The sequence below is a fragment of the Sciurus vulgaris genome (assembly GCF_902686455.1).
Source record: "Sciurus vulgaris genome assembly, chromosome: 18".
Taxonomy (NCBI): Eukaryota; Metazoa; Chordata; class Mammalia; order Rodentia; family Sciuridae; genus Sciurus; species Sciurus vulgaris.
The window spans coordinates 27,812,036-27,827,731 of NC_136479.1; the positions used below are offsets into that span (position 1 = coordinate 27,812,036).

The 15,696-nt window shown below is 38.7% G+C and overlaps 1 protein-coding gene across 1 annotated transcript in view; it reads left to right on the top strand.

The window, feature by feature from the left end:
* RNF216 (ring finger protein 216) overlaps positions 1-15,696 on the top strand; it is a 189,310-nt gene that overhangs the window by 46,363 nt on the left and 127,251 nt on the right. The window contains exons 5-9 of the mRNA XM_079120168.1: positions 408-484; positions 3,921-4,023; positions 5,224-5,388; positions 12,677-12,791; positions 14,920-15,059. Of these exons, the coding sequence (XP_078976294.1) occupies positions 408-484; positions 3,921-4,023; positions 5,224-5,388; positions 12,677-12,791; positions 14,920-15,059 (600 nt within the window). The remainder of the gene's footprint in view (positions 1-407; positions 485-3,920; positions 4,024-5,223; positions 5,389-12,676; positions 12,792-14,919; positions 15,060-15,696) is intronic.

Consider the following 15,696-nt stretch of genomic DNA (forward strand, 5'->3'; position numbering starts at 1 on the left):
TTATTTGTAGAGTCCTCTGCTGTTTGCCTTTGACGAAGTCCCCAACTCTTTTTCACCTAGGGTTTTTCTGCTGTCCCAGTAGGTGTGAGCCTCTTGAGAGCAGGCATGGGATTGTGTATCTCATTTGTTTTTAGGCTCCCCATGCCTGGGTAGAGGTGCTTAGTATGTTTTATATAATGGGTGTGCAAAATGAGACAGTGGGCCAGATGACCTGTAGGACCTATCTAGATTTCATCTTTTGTGCAGACTGATTAATCTGGATACCCAGTGCTTAATTGTAAGCCACATGAAGAACTGCTTTACAGCTCCTTTCTTAGTCTTTAGTCACTTATACACTTTTTGCCACTGGGTTTTAATTGCCATTCATTTCTAGTGAATAAAATATAATATTCTTATTTCTTTCCCAGGAAGCAAGATTTCCAGATGTAGCAAATGGATATATTGAGGAAATAATTCACTTGAAGAATTATTATGATTTGAATGTGTAAGTATACCACCATGTCTTTTTTTCTTTTTTCTTTGGTGGTAAAATATATGTAACAGCAGGGCGTGGTGGCGCACGCCTGTAATCCCAGTGGCTCTGGAAGCTGAGGCAGGAGAATTGAGAGTTCAAATCCAGTCTCAGCAAAAGCAAGGCACTAAGAAACTCAGACTCTGTCTCTTAATAAAATACAAAAGTGGGCTAGGAATGTGGCTCAGTGGTTGAGTGCCCCTGAGTTCAATCCCTGGTAGCCCCCCCCCAAAAAAAAATTATATATATATATATATATATATATATATATATATATATATATATATATACTGAATTTAAGTGTACAGTTCAGTGCATTAAGTACATAATCATTATTATGCAGCCATCACTACCAGCCATCTCTAGAACTCTTTTTTTATCTTTCCAAATTGAAGTCCTGTACCCATTAAATATTGACTCCATATCCTCTCCTCTCCCAGTTCTTGGCATCTACCACTCTTTCTGTCTTAAGGAATTTAACTATTCTAAACCTGTAGTATAAGTGGACTCATATAGGATTTGTCCTTTTCCAGAAGGGCTTATTTCACTTAGCACTATGTCTTTTTTAGTGATCTTAATTATAAAATCTATTAGTCATATACAGACTGTTTTCTGGGTCTTGGGGAATCCTGCACAGTTATGTAATTATGATGCCTGATTATTTCTGAGTATTCACTGTTGGTGTTTTGGTCATGATGTGAAGTTATTTTCTTCCTTAAAATAGTAACAAAAAAATGTTATACAACCTCTCAGCCTATACATACTTGGAAAGTGTCCTGAAGAAAACAAGATGAAAAATAAGTCTATTTTCTCTTATACTCTTTGCATTCCTTCTAGTGAACAGAGGGGAAATAGTCACAAATTTATTTTTTTATTTTGGTACTACTGGGAATTGAATCCAGAGACTCTTTAACACTGAACTATATCCCTAACCCTTTTTTTTTTTAATTAAAAAATTTTTGTTATTATTTTTATTATTTGATTGATAGATTTGAGACGGATCTCACTAAGTTGCTTGGGCTATGCTGAGTTGCTGTGGCTGACCTCAAATTTGGGATCCTCCTGCCTCAGCCTCCCAAGTTGCTGGGATTATAGCTGTGCACCACCACATCCAGTCAGTAGTTGTAAATTTAGAGGTAGTGTGCTAAACCCCTGTCCTCAAAGGCTGTATCTTATTCTGTGATTCTTTTGTGATGCTGGGGATTGAACCCCTGACCTTAAGCTTGACAGGCAAGCTCTCTACAAACTGAGCTATATCCCCAGCACTATTCTGTGGTTCTTAGTCAAGGGTACAAGTAGGTCTGTTCTCCACCTCAGCCCAACAAAGATTCTTTTTTCTAATTTGTACAGTGACACGTTGATGCCAGTAGTAGCCTTGTATAATCCTACCTTTGTCTCTCCAGAGGCAGCCAGTTACTAGGTTTTAAACCCAAACTGGATTAAAATTTAATACATTTCTTTATCTTCTTTATTTTCTTAATCAGTAGGAGTCCCCCATTCTTATGTTGTGTTTTTGTTTTTAGTATTACTGATTGCCTCCCCCCCATCATTTTTTAACATACAAAAGTTGATGAACTCCCATATATTACCACTTATTATCTAGATTCTGCTGTAATGCAGTTTTTTTTTTTCATTTTACTTCTTACTCTTTTTTTCTAAACTATGAACTTAAGGGTTTTTAAGAGGTGTTTTAGAAACAGTTACAGTCATTTTCTTAATGCTGAAATTGTTTCATTTTTAACCAGAGGAAGTCTCTTAAGATGCAGCTATGTCTTTTTGGTGTGACCCCATTAGACACTGAGCACTTCCTTGGTTCCTCAAATACCATACTGCCTCAGACTTGCCTTGAACTTCCTCTTCCTCAAACCTGAAATCTGTCAGTCTCTTAGAAACCCCAGGTTTTTAGAATGAGGATTGATATTTATAAACTCACATCTTAGGGCTTAATGTACTCAGCATTGCTGCAAAGGTGTCATTCTGTGTAGTCCTTTGACTCGCACCTGAATAAGAGAAGGAACTAGAGATTGGCATTTATTCTGTCTTATTTTCCTGTTAGACCTATCTTTAAATATTAGAGGCCCCACAACTGACATTGGACAAGAGAGAACTGGGAACAAGGCCATTGGAAAAGAATTAGGGGTGGGGCACCCAGGTGAGGATGGGTTACCTACACATCAGCAGGAGTGAGGAGAAGAAGAGGAGGGGAGGCCCAGTTGCCCTACGAGCAAAGATACTTTCTTGCTTCTGAACCCCATCTAGTCTGTCCTCACCACTGTGGGCTCATCCCCAGTGCAGTAGTCTGGTTCTGCTGTTGTATGAAGAACCTGGATAGTTAATCTTGGTTAAGTCTGGGTGGCAATACATCTGTGTGATCTTACTCTTCACATCTTTACTTTGATATGTTTCAGTAGTATCAGAGAAGAGGTTAACTCAGTCTTTCAATGAGGTAAATAGATAGCATAATTTTCATGGCTCATAGAGATTTGTATTACCTCAGGATTACAAAAAGTATTAATGAATTAACAGAAGGTCTTTTTGTATTTCATTTATTTACTGACTCTAATAAATTTAATTTGCTTGTAATTGTAAATGTGAATTATATACCTTTTTCCCACTTACCTGTTCATAGTTGTTTTAGTCAGCTTTTTCGCTGCTGTGACCAGAACAATTTTAAAGGAGGAGAAGTTTATTTGAGGGCTCAGGATTTCAGAGGTTTTAGTCCAAAGAAGGCTGGCTCCATTTCTCAGGGCCCAAGGTGAGGCAGAACATCATGGCAGAAGAACGTGGCAGAGGGAAGCAAGCTTGCATTATCAGGAAGCACAGAGAGATTCCACAAAATACATACCCCATAGCCGTGCCCCCAGCGAACTACTCCCTCACCACACCTGCCTCCAGTTACCACTCAGTTAATCCCATCAGGGATTAATTCACTGATAAGGTTAATACTCTCACAGCCCAATCATTTCTCCTCTAAAACTTCTTGCATTGTCTCATACGTGAGCTTTTGGGGGACACCTCACATCCAAGCCATAACGATAGTTTTCTTGATGAAGAATAGCTACTTTTCTTCTAAATTCTCAAATTCCATACCATTTAACCAGTAGTAATTTCAGTAACATCCTTGCTTTGACACCCAACTAATAGGTAGATTTCAGAGGAGTTTGCATTTATCAGTATGTTCATTGTTTTGTAAACTAGCAAGCAAAAACAGAAATTCAGTGTAATGTAATTATTTGTTTTTTTTGTTTGTTTGTTTTTTTTTGTTTTTTAGTTTTTCTGGCTGCAAGCATCTTGATGGGCTTGTTGTCCTTTGCCACTAAGAACTTTTATTTTCAAACACTACGTTTCAGTCATTGGGCAGGTGTAGGATCTAGAAGCAGTGTGAAAGTAACATCATGTGTTTTTGCAGACTTTGTAATTTTCTTCTGGAAAATCCAGATTATCCAAAGAGAGAAGATAGAATCATTATCAACCCCAGCAGCAGCCTGCTTGCCAGCCAAGATGATACAAAGGCAAGTGTCCTATGTGAGTTTTGCCATCTCTACTTGAAAATGCTCTGCCTTTTTCATTATCTTTATGGGAAGAAAGTTTTTTGTGAGGATACATTTTTAAAGGCTGAGCTATTTTCTCTAAGATAGGATTTCAGATTGTACGAGTACTTTGGTGGAATCTCCCACACTAAGCCATTTTGAATTTCTCTCTTTACTACTTTTATCTTTCCTTTCCCACTAAGAATTAAGCAAATCCTTCCTATCTTTAATTCTACCGAGGAAGTTCCTAAGGTGGAACGAGCATTGGCCAGGATTTTGTATTGTTTTAGTAGTGTGTTTTTTTTTGTTTTTGTTTTTGTTTTTAAGCATTTATTATGAACATTTCAAACACACAGAAAAGTTGAAATATTTTTCCATTAGTCACCTGTGCCAACACTGGTGCTACTTAAAAGTTAACATTTTTAAAAAATTTTTTTTAGTTGTTGATGGATCTTTATTATTTATTATATGTGGTGCTGAGAATCAAACCTAGTGCCTCAGACATGTTAACCAAACGCTCTACCTCTGTGCTATAGCCTCAGCCCCCAAAAGTGAACATTTTATTATATCCACTTTTGCATCGTTCTCTGTCCATCAGCACATCTCTATATTTTATTTCAATAATGCACCAGTACATTTCCCTGTAAATACTTCAGCATGTAAAACATTACCTAAAGTTTAATGTCTTTTTATAGTTTTTCCTATTGTTACAAGATTTGTGTTCAGTACATACACCTGTTTAACCAAATCCCATGTCAAGATGTAAACAGTTTGATTTTTAAAACCTTTAATCATTGTCTTCATTTGTGATCTAAACCAGCATTCACTGTGTTGAATGATGGAGGAAAGTATAGTTCAGAACGAACTGCATCAAGGTCTAGTGCTTGGTCCTCCTGTTCCCCACAGTTTCGTTTAACTCTTTTACATGTTCTGAAGCAGGAAAAAATGTTTATGATATATATATATTTTTTTTTTCTCTCTCTCTTAACTAGTGTCTGGACTAGTTTAAGATCTCTGATTCACTATTCCTTCATCTCTGTTATAGAGCTAGTAACCCCTCATAGAGTAATTATGAGAACGAATGAGATTATTCTTTTCTGTAACAGGTAATTCTTAAAATGATTTCTTTCATGAAGAACTGCACTGTCTGGCCTCTAATTTTGTACTACTCTCTCATTTCAGTTGCCTAAGATAGACTTTTTTGACTATTCCAAATTGACTCCTCTTGACCAGCGCTGCTTCATCCAAGCTGCGGACCTCCTGATGGCCGACTTCAAAATGCTCAGCAGTCAGGACATCAAATGGGCCCTGCATGAGCTCAAAGGACACTATGCAATCACCCGAAAGGTGTGCTATTTGGTCTTCCTATTGGAGTCATAACCCCTTGGCTACATTTCCTATGATAACACAATGAAGAGCTCAGCTTGGCAGAAATTGGGATGGTTTATGATGCAGAGAGAGCTAAGGATGGTTTATGATGTCAGGGGTGAAAATAAGTAGACAAAAGTATTTACTGATCAGGAAGAATTGAATGAAAAGAAATATTAGAGTAAAAGCAGGAAGATTTCTGTTTGACCATAAAGACTAGAGATTGATATGCTTATTGTAGACTGTAGGATAACTGAAGTGTGAAAGGCGTATTGACCCTGCTTCTCCCTGATTTGCTTTGACTCGGCACAGGTCACACAATCATTCCCCAAGTGGCTCAGTTTTTAGTTACATATGGTTAGGCCTGGGGGGAGCCGGGAACACAGTGGTGTCCAGTGACAGTGGTTACCTCAGGAGAGAGTAGGCAGCTCCTAACAACTCCCAGTGCTTCCCTGAAGACTCCAAAGAAATACCAAGTGAAGACCTCTGCCTCAGGACTTAGACAATGCTGGTGTCTGGTAGGTAGCACAGACACTCATTTAGAGAGGCATACTGCATAATGCCCATTCCATTGCATTGATCAACTGGGACAGCACGAGCACCAACAGCACCAAACTTACTCCTTTTGTTGCCCGTCCTCATTAGATCTTGTTTCTCCTGCTGGAGTGCTTGTAATTCCCTGCAAACCCTGACCTCCCAGGAGCCAAATGTGGAGTTATTTTAATGGTTAAGATATACACTGGGAGGTGGGCTCCATAGTGTACACCTGTACTCCCAGCTACTGTTTAGGCTAAGGCAGGAGGATTGCAAATTCCAGGCCAGCCTGGATAACATAGTGAGACCCTGTCTCAAATTTTTAAAAATAAACAAAAAGGGTAAGTACCCCTGTGTTAATCCCTGGTGCTGGGGAATGCTGGGGAGCGGGGAGTGGGGATAGGAGGGATGTAGGAGGGATGAGAGTTTAGGGCTTCTTGCTGTTTTAGAGTGGTGCGTGAGAGTTCTTCCCTGAAGACAGTGACTACTGTGTGGGTAGGAGAATAGAAGGCAGACCCAAAGACGTTGTTAATTATACCAATAATTAATAATACACAGAGAAGCCACCCCTAGATGTGATCACTCAGGGGAATTTATGTTCACTGTTGAGAGTGGGTCACATTCCCAGGGCTTGTTTTTAATTCTTTTTTTGTTTTGTTTTAGTTGTGATGGACCTTTATTTTTATGTAGTGCTGAGGTTCAAACCCAGTGCTTACATGTGGTAGGCAAGTGCCCTATCACTGAGCTACAACCCAGCCCTTTAATTCTTTATTATACACATCATACACATAAAAAATAAAGGTTGTTTAAGGACAAGCCCCCATTTACCTTTCACTTGGCTTTGGTAATGCTCCGTTCACACTCAGTTTTTGTCTTATCTCTACCTCTGCCTGTTTTTCTCCTCAGACAATTTTGAAGCAAATTTCAAACGTTTCTCTCTCTTTTTTTTTTCTTCCACACGTTTCAGTGTTTTAAAAGGCTAAAGATTCTTTTTTAAAACAAAATCAAAATACCATTATATACCTTCAGAATGAAATCATCAGTATCTAGTTAGTGTTCAGATTTCTCTGAATATGACAGAAGCCATTTCACAGCTTGTTGTATCACATCAGGTTTCAAGTAAAATCTGTTTATTGCCACTTGTAAATATAATGCTTAATTTTCTTACAATCTATAGTTCTCACACTTCCCACTGTATTTTTTCTTGTAGTTTTTTATTAGAAAAAATGGATTGTTTATCCTAGAGGTTTTAATAGTCTGAATTTTGCTGACTATACCCCATGTTGTTGTTACCTGGTTCCTTTGTATTTCCTACAAAGTGCTGATTATCTAGAATCTTGATCAAACAGGTTTTGGTTTTGGGGTTTTTTTGTCTGTTTTGCTTTATTTACCTTGTATTTTAATTCCCATTTTGCTTATTCATAGTCTCTGATTTGAGTGAGGGTCTAAAACTTGCTGAGCTTCTGTTTTCTAACTGTGTAGAGTGGATCACTTATTTGGCTCTTAGAAGAATTAGATAACAAGTGGCAGGGGAACTCTAAACTTCAGCATTATTTTCAGAACCAGTCCTTAGGATGATGTTACAAGAGCTTTCTGATGACTTATACCCTTCTTAGGTTTGTAGCACTGAATTCAAACCAGAGAGGACTGTCACCAAAGAGTGCCTACCCTGGTCTGCTTCTGGTCTATGGTGTGGAAGCTCAGCGTGCAGGAGATTCTGTCCCCTGTGTGTGTGCAATTGTATTTTAACTCAACTCTTTTTATGGAAGACTTCTGTAGATAGGATCCTTAGGGACCCTAGAGTAGCTATAACATTCTATGCATTTTCTTTTTTTTTCTGGTTTGTAAAGCTCTCTAGGGACAAAGATGCTATCTCAGTGCCAAGTGTTTTCAATGAATAACTTCTAGCGAGGAAACTGGTAAAACCTTAAAATTCATAGCAGCAAATACTTCTTTTTAAAGATAATAATACAAACTTCTCCCAGCAGGAAGAAGGGGGCCATGGCTGATGTTCTGAAGTCCCTGCAAATACTTCTTAAAATGAATATTTATCAATTCATTTCCCTTGTTGAAATGTCAAATATTACTAAAATACTTATTTATAATTTACAGGGGAGGGAGAGTTGTGCTGGATTGAGCTCAGGGCCTTGGCCTTGTGCATGCTAGGCAAGCACTCTGTCACTCTTAACAATTTTTCAAATGGCAGGCTGAAGGCCTCTTCAGCCTTTTCTTCTGCTCTCCAGAGGCAGCACTCAACTTTATCCCTTTTTTTTTCTATTTGTTTCAAAATTTATCTCCATATTTGTTAATATGTTGTGCTTAATCAGCTTTGAAAAATATTTGTAGCTTTCTCTGTGATAGATAAGGATCCTAGCTCTTACTTACATATAAATACTCATCTTTTTGATATACATATTTTTGTTAAATCTATTTTCAAAGTTTCAAAGTTTTCTTTATTATGATTATGGGAATGCTCACTGCTGGGTACATATGATAATGTTTCCTTTGTTAAATTTCCTGTTTTCCTTGGAGTTAAGATTAATTGTCACCATTTTTCATTTGCTTTGGTTTATGTTGTTTTGTTTTTGTTCAGCTAAGTCTCCATATCCAACAGCTCAAACACAGTTTTGCATATTGTCCCAGCTGTTAGTTTAGCCCTCTGTTCGTTATCCCAGTCTTCCTTCCCTCTCCAGGCTTTTCTGTCTATTCTCTGCACTTTGTGTACAGCCATCATCCTGAGACTTACCTTCACCTTCATTCTCAGGAAATACCTTCACTTTTCTCCTGGCTCTTCCATGCATTCTAGATCCCATGAGTGTCTGTCTTGGTTCATATACTCACTCTTTATCGAGAACTCCACTGGGTTTAAAAATACTTCCCCTCCACTTTTTTCTAGATAGGTCTTGCCCAGATGTGAATACCTCTTTTTTTCAGTTTGTTGAATGCCTGCCTCAGTCCATGCAACCAGGAACATCATAAGAACAGTACAGGGCCCCTTCCCTTCTGGGGCTTAATACTACGGAGCCTTCTTGGGGTTTTATATTGTTGTTTGTTTTGCAGTGCTGGCAATAGAACCCAGGGCTTGCACATGGTAGGCAAGGACTCTACTACTGAACTACATCCCCAGCCCTAAGCCATCTTTTTAACCCACTCTTAACTTTTGTTTTTTTTAAGGTAGTTGTTCTCAGCATCTACATCCCTTAGACTTCCTCTATTTCTCCTGCCATGTGGCTTTAATGGTCATCCTGATCTGTGCACATCCCCAGCTCTGGACCCAACTTCTTTACAAAGATAGAGTCTCTGTCCACCCCTCTTACCCACTGTAGTGTTTCCGGGTTCTTTCTTTACAGAAGCTTCAGCCATTGTATCTGATGTCCTAAAAATCTTACTAGACTATATCCTTAACTCTCAACATTAGTACTTGAGTGGCTGCTTGATTTATGAATGTGAACAGACTGGGAGGAGGCAGTCTAGACAATAGCCCAAGGAATACTGTTCTTGAACACCTGTTGTTTCTAGGGTCCTTTCCTGGGCTTTTTGTGTCCTTGCTTCATGGTGGGTACCAGGCAAACCCTGAGAATACTAGGATCAGTAGAATACAAAGTAGGAGCTAGAAGTGTAGCTTAGTGGGAGAGAACACATGCCTGGCATGCACAAGGCCCTGAGTCAGATCCCAGCACCATCCACAAAAAGTGTCTGATTAGGGATATAGGGTTGAGAGCACTAGGAAAGAAAAGAAGATGCCATTTGAGCAGAATATTTGGAAAAATGATTTCACCTAAGAAATGAAATGTACAAAGATCAGAAAAAGTAGCCAGGGTGCCTTAGGGGTGCATAAATAAGCATTTCACAAAAAGAATTCTCATCCTATAATCTGATTTTGTTCGATCTATTTAGGCTTTTAGTCAATAATAGAAGTGATGATTACTAATATAACCATTAAGGTAAGGTTTTAGAACCTCCTTTAATTTATATACCACATTATTATTGATAGTTTCCTGACAAGTACCAGTTGATGTTTATATCTTGAGGCTTTTCCCCCACAATTTAGAAACAGTATTTAAATGGGATAATGATGCATTAGGCTTTCCTGTCTGGATGCTCTCCTTGTGACTTGGTTACAAAACCAGCATACCACCATTCAGGAGTTCTGAATTCACATTTCCAGTCTCATTGCATACTGAAAAATAGTGCCTACACTTCAGTTACTTCATTTGTGAAATACAAATTATGATACTTGTCCACCTTTCTTCCTGGACTTTTGCAAAAATTCTAGTTAAAGGATGGGGTGTTCACCTTTAGATTAAACTTGGTAAATATTAGTAGTCTTGCAGCTGATGACAAAAATGTTGACTTGAAGATCAGTGAGTGCTTAAAGGCCTGGAAATTCCAGAAAGGACTAGAAAGCAAGATTCCTCAGCCATGGAAGGCCTCATTTGGACAGGCAGAAAGGTAACACCATGGATGTTGGGGTTTGACTTGACCAAGTCCCTTCTCTCTAAGCCTTGATTTCTTCTCCTATAATGTAAATCATTGCCTGCCTCCAGAGGACTTCTGTGAGAACTAAGAGAGTGAGTAGAAAGGCCATAAAGGCAGGTATGGGAGTAGATTAAGATAAAAGTTTATCCATCCTTCTTCTATAGCTAAGGTGCTTGTTTTCTTTTATTACTTCACCATAGTGATACAAATGTAGCTGTTTCTCCAAGATGAAGATTCAGAATGTAACACACATGTATCCCCTATAACTATCCATTATCCCCTAAAAGGTGCTCCTTGCAATCTGTAACAAGTTGCTAAGGATGCACCATGAATTGTAGTAACATTCCTGTCCTCCCAGAGATGCACAGTCTGTTGAAGGAGATGAAGTGAAACTGAGAAGCAAACAAATAACTAATAAAACCATGACAAATACTTTGAAAGAAAAGGATGTGACAGAGTACTAAGGGAGACCTACGAGACCTCTCCCAAAAAGGGCCTCCGGGGTATGACATAAGAGCTACAAACCTAAGTAAGAATTAGGCAAAGCGGGAGGAGAGCATGGAAAACAATAGTGTCATTTACTGGAGTTAGGGACATGGTAAAAGAAATGGTTTTCACAAGGTGCAGTGGCACATCCCTACAATCCCAGCAGCTTTGGAGGCTGAGACAGGAGGATCACAAGTTCAAGGCTGGTCTCATCCTTAGTGAGACCCTGTCTTAAAATAAAAAGATCTGGGATGATATGACTCAGTGGTAAAGCACCTCTGGGTTCAATCCCCAGTACCAAAAAGGAAAAGAAAGAACTGTTTTCAGGGAAAGAATCATGAATTTAGTCTGGGAAACATTGAATTGCCAATATGCTGAGTGTACCCCCATAAAACAGCAAAGGAAAAAACATTCTCTGGATGACCAAAAAGGTTGGAAATTTGGGCTGGATATAGAAATTTGAGAGAAACAACCTCACTATCCTGGACAAGGTACCTAGAGAGACTGGCTTAGGTAGCCAGGCATGGTGGTACATACTTGGAATTTCAGCTGCTCGGGAGGCTGAGGCAGGAGAATTGCAAGTTTGTGGAGTCTCCTCATCTTAGACCCTGTCTCAAAATTTAAAAAATTTTTAAAGCTCAGTGGTAAAGAGCCCCTGTGTTCAATCCCCAGAACCAGAGGCAAAAAGAACGAACTGAGACTAAAGTGAAGAGAGGAGTCCAACATGGCAGAGAAGGAGGAGGAAGTAGAGTAGTCAACATGATTAAATACTGCTAGCAGATCAAGGGAGAGGAGGACTCAAATGTAGGTAGTAGACTTTAGCCCCTTGTGGGTTCATTTGTTTATTTTTGTCTGTAGTACAGGGATGTAACCCAGGGTACTCTACTGCTGAACTACATTCAACCTTTTTTATTTTTTGAGTCACGTTTCTAAGTTACCCAGGCTGACCTTGAACTTGGATCCTCCTGTCTCAGACTTTTGGAGTAGCTGGGATTTAAGGTGTATGCCACCATACTTGACATTAGCTTCTTGTTAGTAAGTGCAGACCCTCAAATGGAAAGTTGGGTTAGATGCCAAGTTGCAGCAGTTTAGAAAGCTCATACTCACAAAAGGAGGGGAAATGGTGAAACAGCATCCAGACAGCTCTTCAGAGAAGTTTAGCTATAAAGGGTCAGAAGAGAGAAGGACTTTTAGCCTAAAGGGGAATGAGATCAAAAGGGGAAGGAATTTTTTTTTTTTTTTTAATGGCAAAGACTTGAGCGTATTTAAGTGCTGATTGGAAAGATTTAAGAAATCAGAAAGAGGAAAAATTTGAAGGTATGGAAGAAAAGAGGTAAAAATGATTTAAAAATTTCGAACTCTAGCATGCAGTACAAAAGGGAAGTTGTAGGTACAAGGAAAAAAGCATGAGAAGAGAGTGCTAAACAGACAGCATGTGAAAGAGCCTACAAAGTACAGCTAATCCTAATCAGCTGGTTGTCACATGATTTGACCAGCACTAATGCAGAAACAGCTTGGATAGCTTATATTTTCTTATGTTGTCCTTTAATCTGTCAATAAGCATTTTTATTCTGCCTCTATAGCATTTTATGAAAAAAGAAAATGAAAATAATGAAATGCTAACCTACTTGTTTCACCACTACCTAGTATTGTTGAGCAATGCAGGGAAGGTAGCTCACTGAGTGAAGTAAGATTTGGGTATTGCCTTTGTTTTACTTATTCTTGTTTTCCATTTACAGTGGTAACCTTCCCCTTTCTCAATTTTTAGGCCTTTTCTGATGCCATTAAAAAGTGGCAGGAACTATCACCAGAAACCAGTGGAAAAAGGAAAAAAAGAAAAGAAATGAATCAGTATTCTTACATAGATTTCAAATTTGAACAAGGTAATGGCAAACTGAATGTTATAGCTGACAGCATGTGAAACTGCAGTGCCAAGCCTTCTCTTTCTGCGTGGTCACTAAAGGAAGTGGTGTTACCTGCTGCTTACAGAGTGCCCTGGTGGGCCGAGGAGTGACTGATAAGGAATGTTTTGACATCACATCATAATTTATAGGAAGTAGCTACAGTGTTGTCTTCCTTCTTCCTGCTTAGGTTACATTATGACATAAAAATTTTGAATAGTGTTAGAGAATTCACATGTAGGCAAGTGAGGACACACTTAAGCTTGGAAAAAAATGTCCGTATATTTAGTATCCTTCAGTACTAGTCACCTTGACAAAGGATTGCTTACTACAGGGGGTCCACTTACTTACCTGAGTGAGTCTAAGAGCCACGTGCTTTTCAAATTCTGTTACAAATTGATGGAATAATTGCTGAAAGCCCTTTCTGAGAGATTATTTCAGTTCTGATGCCCCTAAAAGGTTTCCTGCTTAATTTTAAAACAGATTTTAGCTGAGTTGTTTGTGTCCAACAAAAGAGTTTACTACTTTTTTTGTAGATTATGTCACAAATAGGAATATTTCTCTCAGGTATGGTAGTGCATACCTGTAATCCCAGTGACTTGGGAGGCTGACACAAGAGGATCACAAGTTTGAGGCCAGCCTCAGCAACTTAGGCCCTAACCAACTTAATGAGACCTTATCTCCAAATTAAAAATAAAAAGAGCTGGTGGTGATGTAGCTCTGTGGCAAAGCATCCCTGGGTTCAATTCCTAGTATCAAAAAAAAAAACAAAAAAAAACTTAATTTCAAGTATGACTAAGTAGAGATTCCATAAGGTAAAGTATTTGGAAAATATTTGAGTTTCTGAACTAACTCCTCAAGGTCTAGATTTTTATCCCCGAGGCTATGACTCCTGAGGTCCCTCTGAAAGTCTGTGGAGCTATACCCTCTGACATAACATTCTCACTGGTCTCTTACAGAATGAGAAAGTGGGGACAATTGTAGGTAGTTTTCTTTTTTAATATATTTTTTAGTTGTCAATGGATCATTTATTTATTTATTGTTTGTTTGTTTGTTTGTTTATGGTACTAAGGATCATACCCGAGGCCTCACACATGCTAGGCAAGTGCTCTACCACTGAGCTACAGCCCTAGAGCTACCCCCCACCCCCGCCGCACCAACACACACACACACACACACACACACACACAGTTTCTGACTTTCAGTGGTGGAGAAAAGAGTCTGCTTTGCAAGATGGTCTGCCCTTTGATAGTCAGGTCAGCTCTGTCCTTTATAAATTTCAAAAAAAAATGTGAACAGAATAGTTACATGTCTGATATTTATTGTTTTTCTTTCTTTTGTTCCAAATGTTATTTATTATCAATCTACATAGTACTATTTGTGGTTTCCCATATATTTGAAGCTTTTTTTAAATTGATCATTTAAGAAAAATAAAAATTTTGGAGCTGGGGTCTAGCTCAGTGGTAGAACACTTGCCTAACATGCATATGTGCAAGGCCCAGGATTCGTCCCAAGTACTAGAAGAAAAAGAAAGGGAGGGAGGGAAGGAATTTTTACCTACTAGAATGGCTGAAATTAAATAGATGTTGATAATGAGGTATTGCCAGAGATGGAGAACAGCTGTCATTCATACAAATAAATTATTTTCTAAACCTTAAAACTAAGCATAACCCCCCCAAAAGAAGAGAAAAAAAAAGTAAAAAGTAAGTTTATCCTGTGATTCAACAATTCTACTCCTTCATGTAAACTCAACTGAACTATAGACAGTCATCAATAGCTACAAGCAGATGTGTTCATAATAAACTGTAAACCAGTGCCCTAATTAGAATAGATAATAAGCTGTATGTTTACACAGAATAATATTGACAGGGTAGGAGAAGCTTTCAATTGGAGCACACAGTGGGGAAGGGAGGAGGCTGAAAGATTCATGGTAGATAAGGAATGGGGAGGAGTGCAGTCTCCTTCAGTGGTAGAATATTATAGGATCAGTCTTGAAATGAAATGACTGCCCAGGGGCTCAGTGGTGGACTAAGCCACAGAAGACTGGGAGTGGCTGGCCTGGATACTGCAAACAATTGACTTCATAATTGTGCATTCTTATATCTTCCAGGTGACATAAAAATAGAAAAGAGAATGTTCTTTCTGGAAAATAAGCGGCGACATTGTAGGTCTTATGATCGGCGTGCCCTCCTTCCAGCTGTGCAGCAAGAGCAAGAGTTCTATGAGCAGAAAATCAAAGAGATGGCAGAGGTAGGACGATGTTTTCTGGTCTTGGGATATGGGTCTGCTTTGCTTCCTGTTGGGGCTTAGTACAAAACTGTCCTTTAAGATTCACCACCACCCCTGGCTCTTTTTTTTTTTTTTTTTTTGCAGTGCTAGGGATCAAACCCAGGGTTAGGCAAGTGCTCTACCACTGAGCTACACCCTCAGCCCAGAATTCCCCTTTCTCTAGAGTAATTAATTATACAACAACATTTAAAAAAAAAAAAAAAATAGGTGTTTTGTAATGATACTAGCCCAAGTTTCATAAATTGGATTGATGTTAGAGAACTTTAATTGAAGCTAAGTATCATATATTTCACCTTCAGCTTTAAAGAGTAGAGGAAAAACAGAGGTTCCATTTAGCTCTATATTTTTTCTAAATATATCATCATATGTGCAAGTTAACCAGAATATGCATATATTGGTTGTTTAATAAATATCTTCTGAATCAGTGACTCTAGTGTGGGCCCAGATACCTGGGTTCCCCAATGCTCTTTCAGGGATCTGTGAAGTCACATCTCTCATAGTGATGCGCAGATGTCATTTGCTTTCTTTTACCATGTTGAATTTTCATCAATAGAACTAAAGCCAGTAGCACAAAACTGTACTTATTGTCTTTACCACC